Genomic DNA, 24,411 nt, shown 5'->3' on the forward strand with positions numbered 1-24,411 from the left:
TACCTCCTAGCCATTGAGTTAGCAACAGCCGCTGCAAACAAGGGTTAGGGAGGAACAGACAGAGTGTCCCGTCTATCACACAACGACGTCACTACAACGTATTCAATTGACCATCAGAGACATTCTTCAAAGGACGAAGGACTCGGTTTGGCAACACGGCCTTCCATCTACCACCAACCTACCGAAGCGCAGCTCAGAGTAAATATTTATTGCATTTTCCTTTTCCAAATGGGTGGTAATTTAGAATGCATAAGATACTGTATTTACGATAGCACAGCTTCGCCCTTTGTTCCTCAGTCTTCCCGCTCTTTCACTCAAACCCAGACCCTTTTCTTTTGTGTAACCAGCTGTCATATCTGTTCCGCCCGCTAGGGACGTTTTCCTTTATGACGTAATTTGTAATCAAGTTATGATTTAATTATGTGTATGTGTAATTCTGTGTGATTAGTTAGGTATTTAGTAAATAAATAATTAAACCCAAATTTGTATTGCTGATTCAACTTGTTAGCCAGGGTTTGTGCAGATAACTAGGGGTTTGTGCAGATAACCCCTCCTGTCTCAGCCTCCAGTATTTATGCTGCAGTAGTTTATGTGTCGGGGGGCTAGGGTCAGTTTGTTATATCTGGAGTACTTCTCCTGTCCTATTCGGTGTCCTGTGTGAATCTAAGTGTGCGTTCTCTAATTCTCTCCTCTCTTTCTCTCTCTCGGAGGACCTGAGCCCTAGGACCATGCCCCAGGACTACCTGACATGATGACTCCTTGCTGTCCCCAGTCCACCTGGCTGTGCTGCTGCTCCAGTTTCAACTGACCTGAGCCCTAGGACCATGCCCCAGGAATACCTGACATGATGACTCCTTGCTGTCCCCAGTCCACCTGACTGTGCTGCTGCTCCAGTTTCAACTATTCTGCCTTATTATTATTCGACCATGCTGGTCATTTATGAACATTTGAACATCTTGACCATGTTTTGTTATAATCTCCACCCGGCACAGCCAGAAGAGGACTGGCCACCCCACATAGCCTGGTTCCTCTCTAGGTTTCTTCCTAGGCTTTGGCCTTTCTAGGGAGTTTTTCCTAGCCACCGTGCCTTCACCTGCATTGCTTGCTGTTTGGGGTTTTAGGCTGGGTTTCTGTACAGCACTTTGAGATATCAGCTGATGTACGAAGGGCTATATAAAATAAATTTGATTGATTGATTGATTGAACTAAGAATTTACAACTTTCAGATGAGACTGAATTAAGATGACAATTAATATTGACTGCTATTGATGTAAATTATTACTAGGTCTTTAAGAGTTTATTCAGAAGATAACAGCTCTATAAATATTATTTTGTGGTGCCCGACTCCCTAGTTAATTACATTTACACGATTATCACAATCAGGTGATATTAATTATGTAGAAATGATTTTATAGAATAGCATGTCATATCACTTAATCCAGCATAGCCAAAGACACGACAGGTCTGTAATGCACATAGTAATCTGATGCCATTTGGTGGAACAGTAATTAATTGGGCACTGGGATCCATGGGACAGAGAGAGAGAGAGAGAGAGAGAGAGAGAGAGAGAGAGAGACAAAGTTAGAGAGAGAGAGAGAGAGACAGAGAGAGAGAGACAGAGTTAGAGAGAGAGAGAGAGAGAGAGAGAGAGAGAGAGAGACAAAGTTAGACAGAGAGAGAGAGAGAGAGAGAGAGAGACAGAGAGAGAGAGACAGAGTTAGAGAGAGAGACAAAGTTAGAGAGAGAGAGAGAGAGACAGAAACAGAGTTAGTGAGAGACAGAGTTAGAGAGAGAGAGAGACAGAGTTAAAAGAGGAACATTTTACATTTGGCTAGAAATTCAAAAGGAATCTTAACAGAGAAAAATGTCCTCTTGTGTGCTACCTATATCCCCCCACTAGAATCCCCATACTTTAATGAAGACAGCTTCTCCATCCTGGAGGGGGAAATCAATCCTTTCCAGGCCCAGGGACATGTACTAGTTTGTGGCGACCTAAATGCCAGAACCGGACAAGAACCTGACACCCTCAGCACACAGGGGGACAAACACCTGCCTGCAGGTGACAGCATTCCCTCCCACATATGCCCCCCTAGGCACACCTATGACAACATAACAAACAAAAACGGGTCACAACTCCTGCAGCTCTGTCGCATGCTGGGTATGTACATAGTCAATGGTAGGCTTCGAGGGGACTCCTATGGTAAGTACACCTATAGCCCATCTCTTGGCAGTAGTACTGTAGACTACTTTATCACTGACCTCAACCCAGAGTCTCTCAGAGCGTTCACAGTCAGCCCACTGACACCCCTATCTGACCACAGCAAAATCACAGTCTACTTGAACAGAGCAATACCTAATCACGAGGCATCAAAGCCAAAGGAACTGAGTAACATTAAGAAATGCTATAGATGGAAGGAATGCAGTTTGGAAACCTACCAAAAAACAATTAGGCGACAATCTCTTCTAGACAATTTCCTTGGTAAAATGTTTCACTGCAATAGTGAAGGTGTGAACTTGGCAGTAGAAAATCTTAACAGTATATTTGACCTCTCAGCTTCCCTATCAAATCTAGAAATCTCAAATAGAAAACCGAAGAAAATGAACAACAATGACAAATGGTTTGATGAAGAATGCAAAAATCTAAGAAAGAAATTGAGAAACCTGTCCAACCAAAAACATAGAGACCCGGAAAACCTGAGTCTACGCCTTCACTATGGTGAATCACTAAAACAATACAGAAATACACTACGGAAAAAGAAGGAACAGCACATCAGAAATCAGCTCAATGTAATTGAAGAATCCATAGACTCTAACCACTTCTGGGAAAATTGGAAAACACTAAACAAACAACACAAAGAATTATCTATCCAAAATGGAGATGTATGAGTAAACCACTTCTCCAATCTTTTTGGCTCTATAACAAAGAATAAAGAGCAAAAACATATACATGATCAAATACAAATCTTAGAATCAACTATTAAAGACTACCAGAACCCACTGGATTCTCCAATTACCTTGAACGAGTTACAGGACAAAATAAAAACCCTCCAACCCAAAAAGGCTTGTGGTGTTGATGGTATCCTTAATGAAATGATCAAATATACAGACAACAAATTCCAATTGGCTATACTAAAACTCTTTAACATCATCCTTAGCTCTGGCATCTTCCCTAATATTTGGAACCAAGGACTGATCACCCCAATCCACAATAGTGGAGACAAATTTGACCCCAATAACTACCGTGGAATATGCGTCAACAGTAACCTTGGGAAAATCCTCTGCATTATCATTAACAGCAGACTCTTACATTTCCTCAACGAAAACAATGTACTGAGCAAATGTCAAATTGGCTTTTTACCAAATTACCATACAACAGACCATGTATTCACCCTGCACACCCTAATTGACAACCAAATAAACCAAAATAAAGGCAAAGTCTTCTCATGCTTTGTTGATTTAAAAACATATATATCTATGAATTGGCGCGGGCACTAGAAAAGTCTGCAGCACCCGGCCTCACCCTACTAGATTCCGAAGTCAAATGTCTACTGTTTGCTGATGATCTGGTGCTTCTGTCACCAACCAAGGAGGGCCTACAGCAGCACCTAGATCTTCTGCACAGATTCTGTCAGACCTGGGCCCTGACAGTAAATCTCAGTAAGACCAAAATAATGGTGTTCTAAAAAAAGGTCCAGTCGCCAGGACCACAAATACAAATTCCATCTAGACACTGTTGCCCTAGAGCACACAAAAAAACTATACATACCTTGGCCTAAACATCAGCGCCACAGGTAACTTCCACAAAGCTGTGAACGATCTGAGACAAGGCAAGAAGGGCATTCTATGCCATCAAAAGGAACATACATTTCAACATACCAATTAGGATCTGGCTAAAAATACTTGAATCAGTCATAGAGCCCATTGCCCTTTATGGTTGTGAGGTCTGGGGTCTGCTCACCAACCAAGACTTCACAAAATGGGACAACCACAAAACTGAGACTCTGCATACAGAATTCTGCAAAAATATCCTCTGTGTACAACGTAGAACACCAAATAATGCATGCAGAGCAGAATTAGGCTGATACCCACTAATTATCAAAATCCAGAAAAGAGCTGTTAAATTCTACAACCACCTAAAAGGAAGCGATTCCCAAACCTTCCATAACAAAGCCATCACCTACAGAGAGATTAACCTGGAGAAGAGTCCCCTAAGCAAGCTGGTCCTGGGGCTCTGTTCACAAACACAAACACACCCCACAGAGCCCCAGGACAGCAGCACAATTAGACCCAACCAAATCATGAGAAAACAAAAAGATAATTACTTGACACATTGGAAAGAATTAACAAAAAAACAGAGCAAACTAGAATGCTATTTGGCCCTATACAGAGAGTACACAGTGGCAGAATACCTGTCCACTGTGACTGACCCAAACTTAAGGAAAGCTTTGACTATGTACAGACTCAGTGAGCATAGCCTTGCTATTGAGAAAGGCTGCCGTAGACAGACCTGGCTCTCAAGAGAAGACAGGCTATGTGCACACTGCCCACAAAATGAGGTGAAAACTGAGCTCCACTTCCTAACCTCCTGTCAAATGTATGACCATATTAGAGATACATATTTCCCTCAGATTACACAGATCCACATAGAATTCGAAAACAAATCCAATTTTGATAAACTCCCTTATCTACTGGGGGAAATTCCACAGTGTGCCATCACAGCAGCAAGATTTGTGACTTGTTGCCACAAGAAAAGGGCAACCAGTGAAGAACAAACACCATTGTAAAATACAACCCATATTTTTGCTTATTTATTTTCCCTTGTGTTCTTTAACCATTTGTACATTGTTACAACACTGTATATATATAATATGACATTTGTAATGTCTTTATTGCTTTGAAATTTCTGTGTGTAATGTTTACTGTTAATTTTTATTGTTTATTTCACCCTTTGTATAATATCTACATCACTTGCTTTGGCAATGTTAACACATGTTTCCCATGCCAATAAAGCCCCTTGAATTGAATTGAATTGAGAGAGAGAGAGAGAGTGTTAGAGAGAGAGAGAGAGAGAGACATAGTTAGAGAGAGAGAGAGACAGAGTTAGAGAGAGAGAGAGAGAGACATAGTTAGAGAGAGAGAGAGAGACAGAGTTAGAGAGAGAGAGAGAGAGAGAGAGAGAGAGAGAGAGACAGAGTTAGAGAGAGAGAGAGAGACAGAGTTAGAGAGAGAGAGAAAGAGACATAGTTAGAGAGAGAGAGCGAGAGAGAGACAGAGTTAGAGAGAGAGAGACAGAGTTAGAGAGAAAGAGAGACGGCGTTAGAGAGAGAAAGGGAGGGAGAGTTAGAGAGAGAAAGGGAGAGAGAGAGTTAGAGAGAGACACAGACAGAGAGTTAGAGAGAGACACAGACAGAGAGTTAGAGAGAGAGTTAGAGAGAGACACAGAGAGTTAGAGAGAGACACAGAGAGTTAGAGAGAGAGTTAGAGAGAGAGAGAGAGAGAGAGAGAGAGATAGAGAGAGAGAGAGTTAGACAGAGAGTTAGAGAGAGACACAGACAGAGAGTTAGAGAGAGACACAGACAGAGAGTTAGAGAGAGAGTTAGACAGAGAGTTAGAGAGAGACACAGACAGAGTTAAAGAGAGACACAGACAGAGAGTTAGAGAGTTAGAAAGAGAGAGAGTTAGAGAGAGAAAGAGAGACACAGACAGAGAGTTAGAGAGAGAAAGAGAGAGAGTTAGAGAGATACACAGACAGAGAGTTAGAGAGAGACACAGACAGAGAGTTAGAGAGAGACACAGACAGAGTTAGAGAGAGAGAAAGAGAGAGGGAGACAGAATGAAAAAGGGAAGGAGGTAGGGAAGCACTCCGTTGGAGCCTACAGACGATGATAAAGCGATGCCATTAGGAGATGGAATGTGGAGGATCCTCTATAAGCCATTACCATCACCACACTACAGGCAACTCAGCAGTTAAGCTACTGTCTCTCTGCTATGCTCTCTGGCTTTAGACAGAGAAACAAGACACTATCTTTTCTGGACCCTTATTCCCGCAGTTCGATAGCAAGCACCTGTCGCTTCATTGAGCTCTGAGACAGAAGTGTCCGCTGCCGAGACAGAAGTGTCCACTGTTGAGACAGAAGTGTCCGCTGTTGAGACAGAAGTGTCCGCTGTTGAGACAGAAGTGTCAGCTTTTAAGAAAGAAGTGTCCGCTGCCGAGACAGAAGAGTGTCCGCTGTTGAGACAGAAGTGTCCTCTGCTGAGACAGAAGTGTCCGCTGCTGAGACAGAAGTGTCCGCTGTTGAGACAGAAGTGTCCTCTGCTGAGACAGAAGTGCCCGCTGCTGAGACAGAAGTGTCCTCTGCTGAGACAGAAGTGTCCCCTGCTGAGACAGAAGTGTCCTCTGCTGAGACAGAAGTGTCCTCTGCTGAGACAGAAGTGTCCGCTGCTGAGACAGAAGTGTCCTCTGCTGAGACAGAAGTGTCCGTTGTTGAGACAGAAATGTCAGCCTTTAAGAAAGAAGTGTCCGCTGCCAAGACAGAAGTGTCCTCTGCTGAGACAGAAGTGTCCGTTGTTGAGACAGAAGTGTCCTCTGCTGAGACAGAAGTGTCCTCTGCTGAGACAGAAGTGTCCGTTGTTGAGACAGAAGTGTCCGCTGCCGAGACAGAAGTGTCCGCTACCGAGACAGAAGTGTCCGCTGCCGAGACAGAAGTGTCCTCTGCTGAGACAGAAGTGTCCGTTGTTGAGACAAAAGAGTCAGCTTTTAAGAAAGAAGTGTCAGCTGCCGAGACAGAAGTGTCCGCCGCTGAGACAGAAGTGTCCTCTGCTGAGACAGAAGTGTCCGCTGCTGAGACAGAAGTGTCCTCTGCTGAGACAGAAGTGTCCGCTGCTGAGACAGAAGTGTCCGCTGCTGAGACAGAAGTGTCCTCTGCTGAGACAGAAGTGTCCGTTGTTGAGACAGAAGACACCTCTGCTGAGACAGAAGTGTCTACTGCTGAAACAGAAGTGTCCTCTGCTGAGACAGAAGTGTCCGCTGCTGAGACAGAAGTGTCCGCTGCTGAGACAGAAGTGTCAACTTTTGAGACAGAAGTGTCCATTGAGACAGAAGTGTCTACTGAGACAGAAGTGTCCATTGAGACAGAAGTGTTCAAAACGTTCAGATTTCATTACATTTGATGGCTTTCAACAAACATCTTTGTGACATTTCATGTTTACGATGATTTTTTAAATGTTATTTATCAACCTTACCCAGGGACTACAGTTAAAAACAAGCCAGCTGGCTAAATCTGTCACTTTTAAAAACATTTCAATTCAAATCAAACTTTATTGGTCATACGCGCTGAATACAACAACCTTACAGTGAAATGCTTACTTACAGGCTTTAACCAATAGTGCAAAAAAAAGGTATTAGGTGAATCAAATGAAATCAAATGTATTTATAAAGCCCTTCGTACATCAGCTGATATCTCAAAGTGCTGTACAGAAACCCAGCCTAAAACCCCGAAACAGCTAGCAATGCAGGTGTAGAAGCACGTTGGCTAGGAAAGTAAAGAAACAATAGGTGAACAATACGTAAGTAAAGAAATAAAACAACAGTAAAAAGACAGGCTATATACAGTAGCGGGGCTATAAAAAGCAGCGAGGCTCCATACAGACACCGGTTAGTCAGGCTGATCGAGGTAGTATGTACATGTAGATATGGTTAAAGTGACTATGCATATATGATGAACAGAGAGTAGCAGCTGTTATTGTTATTGACGCCAAGGAACTTGAAGCTCTCAACCTGCTCCAGGTTGATTCATATGCATTGATTCACATGCATTGTCCCTATCAAATACATTTAATAAATGAAATGAAATCAAATGATATTGCATAGCCATTATTATATGGGCAAAGTAAGGGAATAACCTGTGTACTTTCCATATACTTAGCATGGTTGCTGGTCGGAAACCTAGTAAATATTACTATTACTGGTCTTTCTGTATTCCAAGAACCATTAGACTTAATCTAACGGAAGGGACAATTAATTCAGTACTCTTGGAGATGTGTTAAAACATATCAACCAGATGATGGAACACAAACGATCTATACAACAGTGAGGCATAGATCCGCATCACAAATGGCACCCCATTCCTTATATAGTGCACTACGTTTGACCTGGGCTTATAGGGCTCTGGTCAAAAATAGGGTGCCATTTGGAACACAGACACAGGCATAAAATAAACTGCAGGGAGGGAAATCCACTGCTGCTGAAAGATAACCTCAGAAACGTACAAAAAATGTAGACCGATGCACAGTCAGAATATTGTTTTAATATCTATGCTAATGATGCTTTTAAATCTCTGTGTGGAGATTATTTTATGGAGTATCATCTCCTGAGCTAGGCATACTAAAATCAGTCTGCTTGCTGTTCTCTCCCATATATTCCTCCTGATTCCATACTAAGCAATTAAGTCCTTGACTTCTTTAGGAAGAGAATGAGAGCCTTTACACTAATAATAGATCATATTGTAATAGTCGTTGAATCACAAGACGGCACACACTGTGTGTGTGTGTGTGTGTGTGTGTCATAATAAACTGTGTTTATTGAGCTGGAACTGAGATACTGACATACCAATCTGCCTCAGAGCAATGTTTAGAAAAATGGAGTGTTTATAAAAATGGTGAGTGGCAGACTACTGGTGAATGGAGGACGCAGACTACTATTGTCTGAGTACAAAGAAACACACTCAAACCCAGTGGTGGAAAAAGTACTCAATTGTCATACTTGAGTAAAAGTAAAGACACCTTCATAGAAAATGACTCAAGTCAAAGTGAAAGTCATCCAGTAAAATACTACTTGAGTAAAAGTCTAAAAGTATTTGGTTTTAAATATACTTAAGTATCAAAAGTAAAAGTATAAATCATTTCAAATTCCTTATATTAAGCAAACCAGACGGCACCATTTTCCTGTTCTTTATTTATTTATGGATAGCCAGGGACACGCTTCAACATTCACACATCATTTACAAAGGATGCACTTGTGTTTAGTGAGTCTGTCAGATCAGAGGCAGTAGGGATGACCAGGAACGTTCTCTTGATAAGTGTGTGAATTGGACCATTTTTCTGTCCTGCTAAGCATTCAAAATGTAACTAGTACTTTTGGGTGTCAGCAAAAAGGAGTAAAACGTACATGATTTTCTTTAGGAATGTAGTGAGGTAAAAGTATGTGAATAGTAAAGTACAGATACCCCCCCCCCCCCAAAAAAAATACTTAAGTAGTACTTTAAAGCATTTTTTACCTAGGTACTTTACACCACTGCTCAAACCCAAATGACACCCTATTCCCAATATAGTACACTGCTTTTGACCAGGGCCCATAGGGACTAGGGTACTATTTGGGATGCAAGCCATACCTTAATGCTTCCTCGTGTCCATGAGAGGGCTTCGTCAATTCAGCAAAAAAATAAAATTCCTCTAAAAAAATATGAATTGGCTCCAGATCTCGAACACCGGCCTTTGTACACGTAGTACATGTTTAACTGCTATGCTATAACAGTGATGTACAATGTCTTGTTTCCACCCATTTGAAAAATATGCGTAGTATACAATCACATGTGACTGTTATTGCACCCTGTGGAAAGAGCATGGCGTCCCTCATAAATGCCACCTGCTGTGATGAATGGGCCAATAAGAGAACAATAGGAGGTGGAAACACACTTTACAGTCAGCAGAGATTCATCTTGAAACATTAAACTGACGAGAGATGGAAAGTACGGCTGTCTGTTCATTGGGTTTAAGCATCCCAGTTGGATTACATGCCTTATGGGTTGGTTTGATTTGTACTTTCAGATCTTTTTTTTTTTTTTACATACAGTATATGTAAAGGTTGTACAGTATACACAGTGCAGTAAAGGGGAATTGGACGATTATGAGGGCGGAGGGCGTAGTGTATTCAGTACAGTGCCTTCAGAAAGTATTCACACCCTTTGACTTGTTCCACATTTTATTGTTTTACAGCCTGAATTTAAAATGGATTAATTTGAGATTTTGTGCCACTGATCTACACACAATACCCCATAATGTCAAAGTGCAATTATGTTTTTTAGAAATGTTTACAAATTAATAAAAAATGCAAAGCTGAAATGTATTGAGTCAATAAGTATTCAATCCTTTTGTTATGGCAAGCCTAAATAATTTCAGGAGTAAAAATGTGCTTAACAAGTCCCATAATAAGTTGCATGGACTCCCTCTGTGTGCAATAACAGTGTTTAACATTATTTGAAAATGATTACCCCACCTCTGTACCCCACACATATAATTAATTATCTGTAAGGTTCCTCAGTTGATCAGTGAATTTCAAGCACAGTTTCAACCACAAAGACCAGGGAGGTTTTTCAATGGTTCGCAAAGAAGGGCACCTATTGGTATATGGGTAAAAAAGAAAAGCAGAGATTGAATATACCTTTGAGCATGGTGAAGTTATTAACTACACTCTGGATTGCGTATCAACACACCCAGACACTACAAAGATAAAGGTGCCCTTCCTAACTCAGTTGCCAGAGAGGAAGGAAACCACTCTGGGTTTTCACCATGAGGCCAATGGTGATTTTAAAACAGTGACAGAGTTTAATGGCTGTGATAGGAGAAAACTGAGGATGGATTAACAACATTGTTGTTACTCTACAATACTAACATAAATGACAGAGTGAAAATAAGGAAGCCTGTACAGATTTTTTTTTATTATTACAAAACATGCATCCTGTTTGCAATAAGGCACTAAAATAATACGGTAGAAAAATGTGGCAAAGAAATTAACTTTATGTCCTGAATAGCAAGCGTTATGTTTGGGGCAAATCCAACACAACACATTACTGAGTACCACTCTGTCACGCCCTGACCTTAGAGATACTTTTTATTCTCTATGTTTGGTTAGGTCAGGGTGTGACTCGGTGGGGAAGTCTATGTTTTCTAGTCTATGTTTTCTATTTCTTTGTTTTTGGCCATGTGTGGTTCCCAATCAGAGGCAGCTGTCTATCGTTGTCTCTGATTGGGGATCACATATTTATTGTCATTTTCCTTTTGTTGTTTGTGGGATCTTGTTTTTTGTTTAGTATTTTTCCTGACAGAACTGTGCGCTTTCGTGTTCTCCTTTTGTCATTTTGTTTGAGTGTTTTTTTCCACGCTGCGCTTTGGTCTCATTCCGACGACAGCCGTTACACACTCTTTACGTCTCTAAGCATGGTGGTGACTGCATCATGTTATTGCTATGCTTGACATCAGCAAGGACTAGGGAGGTTTTTGGATAAAAATAAACAGAATAGAGCTAAGCACAGGCAACATTTTTGAGGAAAACTTGGTTTCTTTATGCTTTCCAACAGACACTGGGAGACAAATGTACCTTTCAGTAAGACAACCTAAAACACAAGGCCGAATATACACTGAAGTTGCTTACTAAGACGACATTGAATGTTCCTGACTGGCCTAGTTACTGTTTTGACTTAAATCGTCTTGAAAATCTATGGCAAGGCATGACAGATATTTAAGATTTTTTTTACAGAATAATGGGAAAATATGGTAAAATCCACATGGTCAAAGCTCTTAGCAACTCAACTGGAATCAAAAAAATGCAAAAGGTGATTCTAACATGTATTGACTCAGGGTGTCACGACTTCCGCCGAAGTTGGTGCCTCTCGTTGTTCGGGCGGCGTTCGGCGGTCAACGTCACCGGCTTTCTAGTCTCCACTGATCTACATTTCTTTTTCCATTTGTTTGGTCTTGATTGTACACACCTGGTTTCCATTACATTATAATTTATTCCCTATTTAACCCTCTGGTTACATCATGGTTTTGTGCGTGCTTATTGTTGTCAACATGTCTCGTTTATGTGCTCTGGAATTTTGTTCTCCTTGATGGAAGATTGTTTATTGAGTAAAGTTAAGATTATTACTCATCTCTGTGTCCTGCGCCTGACTCTGCCTTACCCACATCACCTAGACTATTGACACATGGGGTTGAATACTTATCTAATCAATATATACATGTATTAGTGTTTTATGTTTCATACATTATGCATTTTTAAAATAATTTATAATAATTTTTCTTCCACATTTGAAATGAAACAGTATTTTGTGTAGATCGTTGACAAAAAAATTACAATTAAATCACACTTTGGTGGGATTTAAAGTGAATCCCACTTTGTAACACAACTAAATGTGGATAATGTTAAGGGGTGTGAATACATTCTGAAGGCACTGTATACTGTATGTGTCACATATGATTATGCTGCATAGATCAGGGTTTGAAAGGGCATCAGAACTCCTTTAGGTTATGAAGATACCCTTAAATCTAACTGGTTGTTGATGCTGACGGTTGCACAACACATTCATTCTCATTTGAAAGTTGTTTGTTTTGGGAGGTTACAGAAATCGATGTTTGTGATGGATGGCTGGGAAACTTGAAGCTTGTGTAACTGCCTGTCTGCCACACATGATTCATACTGTACACTATACCAACTAACAGGCTGCTGGAGGTCTGGTGGCAGGCAGCTGTTTTTTACAAATCCACATCCAAAAACAAACCCCTTCAGCCTTCCTTAAAGACTAACATTGCCCACTTTGTATTGATGAATTTCAATTTCTTTCCATTTCCATTTTTTTCACTGCCCAATGTGTACTGTACCCCTGAAGCAGAATACCTGAGTCCAGATTCACAAAACACTTCTAACAAAAAAACTTAAGGGGAGAAATAAAAACTTCATAAGTTTGTTTGTAAGTGAAATTCGTCAAAATGTTCTTAGGAATTCATAGTTTTCTTAGGAACTTAGTAAATATCTTTCCTAAGAACTTAAATATATTTTTTATGTGGCATTGACATTAGTGACGTGCTTGAAACCAATAACTAAGCCTAAGTGACAGGGATGATAGGATTTAATAAAGATTTAATAAAGTGATGATATTTGCATTTTTGTCACGACTTCTACCGAAGGTAACTCCTCTCCCTGTTCGGGCGGCGCTCGGCGTCGCCGGTTTACTAGCCGGTTTACTAGCCGCTACCGATCCCTTTTTCCTTTTCTGGTTGTTTTGTCTGTGTTCCTTTTCACACCTGGTTTCAATTGCTTTTATTTCTGTGTGTATATAGGGCACCTGTTGCCTGCCTTAATTCGTGCAGGATTAAGCTTGTGTGTTTTGCGTTCGATTAACTATGCTGTTTATTGTTTTCGCTATTACGTACGTGTATGTAGTGTCGGAACTGTGGTTGTTCCTCCGTGTATTGACACAAGTTTCTGTTCCTTCCAGAGCGTAGTTTGGGATTTTCATCTGTGCCAATTTTGTATTGGTGGACTATATGTGTGTGTGTAGATACATATATCTATATTAAACACGCTTCTTAGAAATCCCTGCTCTCCTGTGCCTGACTCCTACACCTCTCACCGAGATGCACCTTATCACAGAATCCTGCACAAATAAATTATGGAGTCAGCAGGAGCAGACGCACTCCCAGGGTCCGTGGAGGAGCGAGTTCAACACCACACGGCAGTGTTACACCGGCTGGGGACCGCCATGGATCAGGTGATGGCGACGATAGAAAGATGGGAGAGAGGTGGCCTTCCCACACCTTTATCAGCCACACCCCAACTAGTACCACTACCCTCTCCTTCATTGCCTGAGCACAGTGGGATTCGACTCGCCCTCCCGAGGGAGTACAATGGGACGGCGGCCGGGTGCCAGGGGTTCTTACTCCAGATGGACCTGTACCTGGGCCAACGCGGTATGGAACGATCCTGACTCGGCGAGGGACCACTACCCAGAGTTCACCTGCCGCTTTCGGGCCGTGTTTGATCACCCACCTGAGGGTCGAGCGGTGGGTGAATGGCTGTTCCATCTGAGGCAGGAGAAGAGGAGTGCTCAGGACTTTGCTCTAGAGTTCCGGACCTTGGCCGCTGGCGCGGGATGGAACGACAGGGCCTTGATCGATCACTATAGGTGTAGCTTGCGTGAGGACGTCCGTAGGGAGCTGGCCTGTAGAGACACCACCCTCTCCTTGGACCAGTTGATCGACATGTCCATTCGGTTGGACAACTTGCTGGCGACCCGGGGACGTCCAGATCGGGCTCTGTCAGTTCCATCCCCCAGCTCCACCACTCCAACACCCATGGAGCTAGGAAGTGCTGCAGCGAGGGCGACCGGAGGAGGGGGCCTTTCCTGTGCCAGCTGTGGTCACAGAGGCCACACTGCTGACCGGTGCTGACCGGTGCTGGGGGGGGGGTCATCCAGGGAGTCGAGACGCCAGGCCGAGCACTGCCCGGACACCTCAGGTAAGTCGGCACCAGGCTCACCCAGAGCCCCCTGTTGGTCACATGTATGTATGGATTGTTTTTTCTGAATTTTCCCCTCTTTCCCGGCATAAGGCGCTAGTAGATTCAGGCGCGGCAGGGAATTTTATTGACCGCGGTTTAGCGCACAGGTTAGGGATTCCCCTTGTTCAGCTTGACAAACTCTTCCCAGTGCACGCCTTAGATAGCCGACTATTAGGGTCAGGGCTAGTCAGGGAGGCCACGGCTCCACCGGGTATGGTCACGCAGGAGGGTCATGAGGAGAGAATTAGTCTCTTCCTCATTGATTCTCCTGCGTTTCCAGTGGTGTTGGGGATCCCCTGGTTGGCCCGTCACAACCCCAGGATTTCGTGGCAACAGAGGGCTCTACAGTGGTGGTCGGAGGAGTGCTCAGGCAGGTGTGTAGGAGTTTCCATCGGTGCTACAACGGTGGAGAGTCCAGACCAAGTCTCCACCGTGCGCATTCCCTCAGAATATGCCGATTTGGCTCTCGCCTTCTGTAAAATGAAGGCGACCCAATTACCACCTCATCGGCGAGGGGATTGTGCGATAAATCTCCTGGTAGGCGCTGCACTTCCCAGGAGTCACGTGTATCCCCTGTCACAGGAGGAGACGGGGGCTATGGAGACATACATATCTGAATCTCTGGGGCAGGGGTTCATTCGGCCCTCCATCTCACCTGCCTCCTCGAGTTTCTTTTTTGTGAAGAAGAAGGAGGAAGGTCTGCGTCCGTGCATTGACTATAGAGGTCTAAATTCCATCACGGTGGGGTATAGTTACCCGTTACCTGTCATTGCCACAGCGATTTAGTCATTTCACGGAGCACGGTTTTTCACAAAACTGGATCTCAGAAGTGCATATAACTTGGTGCGTATCCGGAAGGGAGATGAGTGCAAGACAGCGTTTAGTACCACATCTGGCCATTATGAGTACCTCGTCATGCTGTACGGGTTGAAGAATGCTCCAGCAGTCTTCCAATCTTTTGTAGACGAGATTCTCAGGGACCTGCACGGTCAGGGTGTGGTTGTTTACATCGATGATATTCTGATCTATTCCGCTACACGTGCCACGCATGTGTCTCTGGTGCGCAAGGTACTTGGGCGACTGTTGGAGCATGACCTGTACGTCAAGGCTGCGAAATGCTTTTTCTTCCAACATGCTGTCTCCTTCCTTGGGTATCGCATTTCCACATCGGTGTTGGTGATGGAGGATGACCGCATTGCAGCCATGCGTAATTGGCTGACTCCAACCACGGTAAAGGAGGTGCAGCGGTTCTTAGGGTTTGCCAACTACTACTGGAGATTTATCCGGGGGTTTTGGGCAGGTGGCAGCTCCCATTACGTCACTGCTGAAGGGGGGACCGACGCGTCTGGGATGGTCGGCTGAGGCGGACAGGGCTTTTGGTCGCCTGAAGGCTCTTTTTACCTCGGCTCCCGTGCTGGCGCATCCGGACCCCTCTTTGGCATTCATAGTGGAGGTGGACGCATCCGAGGCTGGGGTTGGAGCCGTGCTCTCCCAGCGCTCGGGTACGCCACCGAAGCTCCGCCCCTGTGCTTTATTTTCTCGGAAGCTCAGCCCGGCGGAGCAAAACTATGACGTGGGGGATCGGGAGCTGCTGGCTGTTGTCAGAGCCCTGAAGGTGTGGAGACATTGGCTTGTCTGGACTGACCACCGTAATCTAGAGTACATTCGGGCAGCGAGGAGACTGAACCCTCGTCAGGCAAGGTGGGCCATGTTTTTCACCCAATTTAGGTTTACCATCTCCTATAGACCAGGCTCCCAGAACACTAAGGCAGACGCACTGTCCCGACTATATGATACGGAGGAGCGGGCTATTGATCCTGCGCCCATCCTCCCGGCTTCTTGTCTAGTGGCACCTGTGAGGTGGGCGATGGACGCAGACATTGAGCGAGCATCGCGTGTTGAGCCCACAGTGTCCAGCGGGATGGGTGTATGTTCCGCTGGAGGTTAGAGACAGGCTAATTTGGTGGGCTCACACGTCCCCCTCCTCTGGTCACCCGGGGATCGGTAGGACAGTGCGATGTCTTGGTGGGAAGTACTGGTGGTCCACTTTAGCCAAGGACGTGAGGGTTTATGTGTCCTCCTGCTCAGTGTGCGCTCAGTGCAAGGCTCCTAGGCACCTGCCCAGAGGGAAGTTACAACCCCTTCCCATTCCACAGCGGCCTTGGTCACACCTGTCGGTGGACTTCTTGACCGATCTGCCACCATCACAGGGCAACACCACGATCCTGGTCGTTGTGGATCGGTTTTCTAAGTCCTGTCGTCTCCTCCCTTTGCCCGGTCTCCCTACAGCCCTACAGACGGCGGAGGCCCTGTTTACACACGTCTTCCGGCACTACGGGGTGCCTGAGGATATTGTTTCTGATCGGGGTCCGCAGTTCATGTCCAGGGTGTGGAAGGCGTTCATGGAACGTTTGGAGGTCTCGGTCAGCCTTACCTCTGGGTTTCACCCCGAGAGTAATGGGCAGGTGGAGAGAGTGAACCAGGATGTGGGTAGGTTTCTGCGGTGGTATTGCCAGGACTGGCCAGGGGAGTGGGCGAAGTCCAGGTACCTTAAACGGGCCGAAGAAGGCCAGTGCCGACCGCCACCGCAGCGAGGCCCCGGTGCACACACTGGGGGACTGGGTCTGGCTCTCGACCCGAAATCTGCCCCTCCACCTGCCCAGCCGGATGTTGGGTTCGCGGATTGTGGGGCCATTCCAAGTCTTGAGGAGAATAAACGAGGTGTTATAGGTTACAGCTCCCCCTTATTACCGTGTTAACCCCTCGTTTCATGTGTCTCTCCTCAGGCCGGTGGTGGCCGGTGGTCCCTCCGTCCCCCCCTGGACTTCGGGGGTGCGCCGGCGTATGCAGTTCGGTCCATACTGGACTCGAGGCGTCGGGTGGGGGGGGTCTTCAGTACCTCGTAGACTGGAGGGATACGGTCCGGAGGAGAGATGCTGGGTGCCGGTGGAGGACGTACTGGATCCACCTATGCTAAGGTAGTTTCACCGCCTCCATCCGGATCGCCCTGCGCCTCGTCCTCAAGGTCGTCCTCGAGGCCTGCGTCGTCACGCTGCGGGAGCCGCGCGTCAGGAGGGGGTACTGTCAAGACTTCTACCGAAGGTAACTCCTCTCCCTGTTCGGGCGGTGCTTGGCGTTGCCGGTTTACTAGCTGCTACCGATCCCTTTTTCCTTTTCTAGTTTTTTTGTCTGTGTTCCTTTTCACACCTGGTTTCAATTGCTTTTATTTCTGTGTGTATATAGGGCACCTGTTACCTGCCTTAATTCGTGCAGGATTAAGCTTGTGGGTATTTGCGTTCGATTATCTATGCTGTTTATTGTTTTCGCTATTACGTACGTGTATGTAGTGTCGGAACTGTGGTTGTTCCTCCGTGTATTGACACGAGTTTCTGTTCCTTCCAGAGCGTAGTTTTGGATTTTCATCTGTGCCAATTTTGTATTGGTGGACTATGTGTGTGTATATATATATATATATCTATATTAAACACGCTTCTCAGAAATCCCTGCTCTCCTGCGCCTAACTCCTACACCTCTCACCGAGAAGCACCTTATCACAATTTTATTATATTTAATTATCTGCTTTATGTCTCAAGAAAAAAAAATTATACTGTGACGTAGAAGTCCGTCACTGGCCGCGGGCAGCATTTGGTTCTTTAACGCACGCACACATTCATCACTCCTCCCTGCTCCGTTATCAGATAAGTTAACAATGTGGGTCGACAAACAAGTTATGTTCTGTCTTAGTACATACATATCACACTTATGAGAATAGGTAGAGCTCATTACATCACCACATTGGATCTCTTCAAAGAGTACTGGCAGGTGCCCCTGGATGAACAATCCATGGCCTACACTGCGTTCCGGATGCCGATGGGCCTGTTCCAGTTCAAGGTCATGAAGTTTGGCCTTCATGGGGCCCCTGCGACATTCCAGAGGCTGATGGACAAGGTCCTCCAGGACTGTGACGATTACTGTGCTGCTTACTTGGATGTCGCGGTGATCTACAGCTACTACTGGGAGGAGCACATACAGCATCTTAGCAGAGTCCTGGGAAGATCCATGAAGCAGGCCTCACGCTTAACCTCCTGAATTGTGAGTGGGCGAAACAGGAGACAAAGTACCTGGGTTACCAGCTGGGTAAGGGTGAAGTTCGGTCTCAGGTGGACAAAGTGGAGTCCATCAGGAACAGCCCTTAACTTAGAACCAAGACACAGGTGAAGTCCTTCCTAGGTCTGGCAGGTTGGTACCGGAGATGCATTCTGCAGTTTTCGACCATCGATGTCCCTCTGATCAACCTCACTTCAAAGGTAGCCAGCAACCCTGTGAAGTGGACTGAGGAGTGTGAGGAAGCCTTCATGATACTGGAGCTGTACTGGCCCAAGGGGAGCCAGCAGAAGAGCTTCCTGTGCTGTACCTGAGTCGGAAACTGTTGTCCAGGGAAACCAGGTATTCTACAATCGATAAGGAGTGCCTGGCTATAAAGTGGGCCCTAGATAGCCTCCGTTACTACCTTCTTGGGAGGGAATTTGACCTGCACACGGTCCACAGAGCACTGACGTGGATCCAGACCATAAAGGACCGGAATTCTCGTGTGACCAGGTGGAATCTAGAGCTCCAGCCCTTTAGGTTCTGTGTCCGTCACAAGGCAGGAAAAGAGAACGTCACGGCGGACTACCTATCAAGGCTCCTGAACCTGGTCGCTTCGGGAGAGGAGGACGGTAATGTGACGTAGAAGTCCATCACTGGCCGCGGGCAGCATTTGGTTCTTTAACGCACGCACACATTCATCACTCCTCCCTGCTCCGTTATCAGATAAGGTAACAATGTGGGTCGACACACAAGTTAACTTCTCTGTCTTCGAACATACATTTCACACTTTTGTCAGTGTTCATATTTAATATAAGCAATATTTATTATACTTATCAAGGTTGTGGATGAGCGTGTTGTTTGTTTGTTCTGTTCCTCTCTCTCTCCATCTCTGTAGCTTCCGGGTATGCTGGTTAAGGACCTGAGCCAAGGGAATTGGGCTGACTTTGTAGTGCCTGTCCCAAATGGCTCATTAATGTAAATGAGAATATTGAAAGACACTGTCAGAAATGATGTAAATTTGTAAATGTTATGTTGTGATATTTTTTTCACAAACGTGTTGCAATGTATATCCTTTAGTATGTTTAGTTAAATGGAAAATGTAGGTTTGTATTGGTAATTGCTCAATTAATTAGTGTTAATTGTTCTGAGGGGAGGGGCTAGCCCTACAAAAGGAGCCTCTCTTTCAGTTCATGGAGAGGGCATTTTGGATTGAGCTGAAGCACAGAAGAACATTTGGGGCTCTGCCAACTTTTTTATTTTGATAGAGGTTAGGTTTTCCAGTTTAGCCTTCTGGCTTTAGCCATCAGACTAGCTATATCAAAAACAAAATGGATAACCCAGGAAAGCGCAATAAAACTTCAGCAAACAAGAGCTTGAAGTGAAGGTGGAGGAAATGGCAGCCAGGTGAAGGTTGTTGTTGGGGAGACTGGATAACTGCGGGGTCACTGCAGAGACCACTGGGTGAGAGTGGCCAAGTCTGTCTCTGCTGTCAGGACAAGGGATAGTGACGGCATAATTTTTTTTTTTCCAACATGAAGTCGACTGTTAAGAAGATGGGATCTGTCACGTTCTGACCTTAGTTCCTTTGTTATGTCTTTGTTTTAGTATGGTCAGGGTGTGAGTTGGGTGGGTTTGTCTACGTTCCGTTTTCTATGTTGTGTTTTGCGTTTGGCCTGGTATGGTTCTCAATCAGAGGCAGGTGTCATTAGTTGTCTCTGATTGAGAATCATACTTAGGTAGCCTTTTCCCACTTGTGTTTTGTTGGTGTTTATTTTCTGTGTCTGTGTGGAACTGTTTCGGTTAGTTATTTCACGTGTCGTTTATTGTTTTGTTTCAGTGTTCGCTTGCTTTAATAAAGAGCATGAACACGTACCACGCTGCGCATTGGTCCTCCGGTTCTTACTACTCCTCCTCGTCGTAGGAGGAGGAAGACAGCCGTTACAGGAGCTGAGAGAAGCAAGGAGTTGAAGAAGACTGGAGGGGGGTATCGACCATTCACGTGGACCAGCTGGAGGAGAAAGTGTTGTCCATGATAGGAGAGACGATGGTAGAGGGACTGCACAACCGGTAAGTTAGCTATCTAGCTAGCTAGCTATATAGCACTTCTAGAATATAGTAATATGTTGTTAATTACTAGCTAGCTAGACACTACTCATGTAATTAGTTTTCTTGCTGTATTTAAATGTCCGGTAGCCAACTGTGTCTGTGGCACAAGAAAACATTCATGGTTACGAAAGTATCCATTCGTCAAATACAAGAGTTTAGCTGTCCTGAAGTTACGTACATTCCCAGAAGAATCCCGATAACATTATTCTCAAGAATCCCATTTCTTAATGTTTTTCTCTGCAAAGAAACATAGGAAAAAACATAAGAACATGTTCAATAACTTTATTGAGGAATAGCAACTTTGGTTAATTAACTTTCTTCATAAGTCTATAGTTAAGGGAAAAATAGCAGATTAAGAAGAAATGTCTTCTTAAGACGGGTTTGTGAGTCTGGACCCTGGTTTTTGTAGTCACTCTCAAGATTGGAGATCACCACGGATACCATGGTTTTTGTAGGCACTCTCAAGATTGGAGATCTGGCACCAACGGATACCATGGTTTTTGTAGGCACTCTCAAGATTGGAGATCTGGCACCAACGGATACCATGGTTTTTGTAGTCACTCTCAAGATTGGAGATCTGGCACCAACGGATACCATGGTTTTTGTAGTCAATCAAGATTGGAGATCTGGCACCAACGGATACCATGCACCATTGAACGACAGGGTCAAGGCAAGTAAAACTAACAGCATACACAAACAGTGGTGACAAATGAACACGTTTTTTTTCAGTGAATATGAAAAATGACAGGTGACCTTAGGAAAAACGAAGTGCAGCTCTGTTGGAAATATCTGAAAAGTTCTTCATTATTATTATAATTACTCATTTGTTTCTGCCTGGTAGGTAGGGACCGGCCGACGTGGATGTGTGGATACACTCCATGAGATACTCTTTTATTCAGACACATCTGGAATTTGATGGATGTTGAGCGATTGCTGGATTCCTTTTACTGTGCGCTGCGTGGTAGAATTTACAGAGAGATACAGTACAATCCAGAAACATCTCAACATGACAGAATGTAAATCACTACTCTACTGAAGCAGCTAGTTTAAGTAGTGTAAATAAACAGGAAGAGACAGGTTTGATGGGGGAACAAGACCAGTAGAAACCTCGTCTTAGGGAAGAAGAAACTGCAGGAAACAGTGTAACCCCTAGACCTGGGTTCAAATAGTATTATATGTATTTTATCAAATCATTTGGGGTTTTGAATTGAGCCTGCCTGGAATGACAGATGTGCAGAACATGGACTTTTGGGAAGATTCCATGGTGCAACCGACCTACTTGAAAGAAAAGAAATACCAACGAAGCTGGGTCTGGGAATCACACTAAACAGGTGATGTATCAGACTGGAGTTTGTTTGCTACATTGAGACAGTGAGATTCATAGCTCACGCCATAGTATCTCTATCAAAGCACAATGCAGCCATGCTAGTCTCTTTGCATTCGCCTCGTTGACAACCCATTTGACCTCTCCCAGCTGGTTAGTGATACACAGAGACACTCGTCTACAGGGACAGAGGACAGGGAGCAGATTGACTTTGATGTAGATGGATAGAGAAAGATCTCTGTGTCTGTCTCTCTGTGTGTGTCTGTCTGTCTGGCTATGTGTCTAGCTGTGTGTCTCCCTGCCTGGCTGTCATCAAGTTTGCAGACGACACTACGGCGGTAGGCTTGATTACCAACAACGACGAGACGGCCTACAGGGAGGAGGTGAGGGCCTTCGGAGTGTGGTGTCAGGAAAATAACCTCTCACTCAACATCAACAAAACAAAGGAGATGATCGTGGACTTCAGGAAACAGCAGAGGGAGCACCCCTCCATCCACATCGAATGGACAGTAGTGGAGAAGGTGGAACATTTTAAGTTCCTCGGCATAAACATCACAGACAAACTGAAATGGTCCACCCACACAGACAGTGTAGTGAAGAAGGCGCAACAGAGCCTCTCCAACCTCAGGAGGCTCAAGAAATGTGGCTTGTCATCTAAAACACTCACAAACTTTTACAGATGCATAATCGAGAGCATCCTGTCGGGATGTATCACCACCTGGTACGGCAATTGCATTGCCCTCAACCACAAGGTTCTCCAGAGGGTAGTACGGTTTGCACAACGCATCACCAGGGCAAACTACTTGCCCTCCAGGACACCTACAGCACCCGATGTCACAGGAAAGCCAAACAGATCATCAAGGACAACAACCACCCGAGCCACTGCCTGTTCACACCGCTAATATCCAGAAGGCGAGGTCAGTACAGGTGCATCAAAGCTGGGACCGAGAGACTGAAAAACAGCTTCTATCTCGAGGCCATCAGACTGTTAAACAGCCATCACTAACATAGAGAGGCTGCTGCCAACATACGGACTCAAATCTCTGGCAGCTTCAATAAACATACTTAATAAAGGTATCACTAGTCACTTTAAATAACGCCACTTTAATCATGTTTACACAGAGGTATCACTGGTCACTTTAAATAATGCCACTTTTGATAACGTTTACATATCCTACATGATTCATCTCATGTATATACTGTATTCTACACCATCTACTGCATCTGCCTATGCCATCGCTCATCCATATATTTCTATGTATATATTCATCTATTTACATTTGTGTGTATTTGTGTGTATTAGGTAGTAGTTGTGAATTTGTTAGATTACTTGTTAGATTTTACTGCATAGTCGGAACTAGAAGCACAAGCATTTCGCTACACTCGCATTATCATCTGCTAACCATGTGTATGTGACCAATACAATTTGATTTGAGTTGATTGGTCTCTCCATCCATCCATCCGTCTGTCTGTTTCTGTTTCTGTGTGTGTCTGTGGGTTTACTGTGGCATATCTTAAACAGAGTACCCTCTCCTCTTGTTGTGCCTTCCTACTCCTTCTCAGTGCTCAGAACTCAACAAGTAGGGGGACGTTCATGGTGCACACTATATCAGTGTTCCTCAACCCTTCTCCTGAAGAGCCACACAAATGCAGGGTTTTGTCCCACGTCAGCAGTGCAACACCTGATTCAGCTTATCAAGCCGTTGATTGAAGATCAGTTGATTATTTGAATTAGGTGTGATGGCACTAAGCTGAGACTAAACATGCAAAAGCAAGGCTATGTCAGGAAAAGATACTAGCCGTCAAATCCTTGCCACCTCGGTCTTTGCTTACTCAATAATTCCTCTCAAAGGGATCTTGGATCAACTCTTTGAGAGGGAATTGAGAAAACAGTAAGATTTTTTTCAGACACAGCCCAGCACTGAGTGTAATCAGCTCTACACTAATGTCTCAACAACCACAAGCTTTATGACAATAGTTGTAAGGGAAATTAAAGCAGGAGACTACATACCCACACACCTAGGCAGAGGTGCGCTCCACATGCGCCTCCCCCCTCCAAGGCAGATGATCTCTGGCACCCCCTCCAGTCGGTAGCCCATGTTGCAAGAGAACGTCAGGGTGTCCCCGATGCTGAAGCTGTAGCCGTTCCTCCGGCCGAACTGGGGCATCCCCGGGTCCTCACAAGGCTCCAAGTTGTACTCTGAAGAAGCAGGAAGTTGTGGCAAGTCAAACTTTTTTTTTTTGTACACTCAATGATGGTCCGTTTGAATGCAGTCCATACTCCAAGTTGTATTCATAGGGCTCTGGTCAAAAGTAGTGCACTATAAAGGGAATAGGTTGCCATTTGGGACCCAGTCTACCTGTGAAGTAGATCCACATCCACAGGTCACGGGATTGTTTGACTGCGCTGTATACTCCAAGTCATGTCAAGAAGGTAATGACATAATGTCAAGTGGTACTCTCGATAAGTAGTGTACCTGTCATCTGTCAATCACATTCAAATCGATGGAGTTTGTTTGAGTGCAGTGCATACTCAAAATAAAACAATTCTAAAGTGAGG

At 44.6% G+C, this 24,411-nt stretch overlaps 1 protein-coding gene across 1 annotated transcript in view; it reads right to left on the reverse strand.

Moving 5' to 3' along the window:
- The window catches only part of csmd3b (CUB and Sushi multiple domains 3b), an 826,488-nt gene that overhangs the window by 283,802 nt on the left and 518,275 nt on the right, over positions 1-24,411 (reverse strand). The window contains exon 21 of the mRNA XM_036953488.1: positions 23,863-24,051. Within this exon, the coding sequence (XP_036809383.1) occupies positions 23,863-24,051 (189 nt within the window). The remainder of the gene's footprint in view (positions 1-23,862; positions 24,052-24,411) is intronic.

Source organism: Oncorhynchus mykiss, chromosome 18 (genome assembly GCF_013265735.2).
Source record: "Oncorhynchus mykiss isolate Arlee chromosome 18, USDA_OmykA_1.1, whole genome shotgun sequence".
NCBI lineage: Eukaryota > Metazoa > Chordata > Actinopteri > Salmoniformes > Salmonidae > Oncorhynchus > Oncorhynchus mykiss.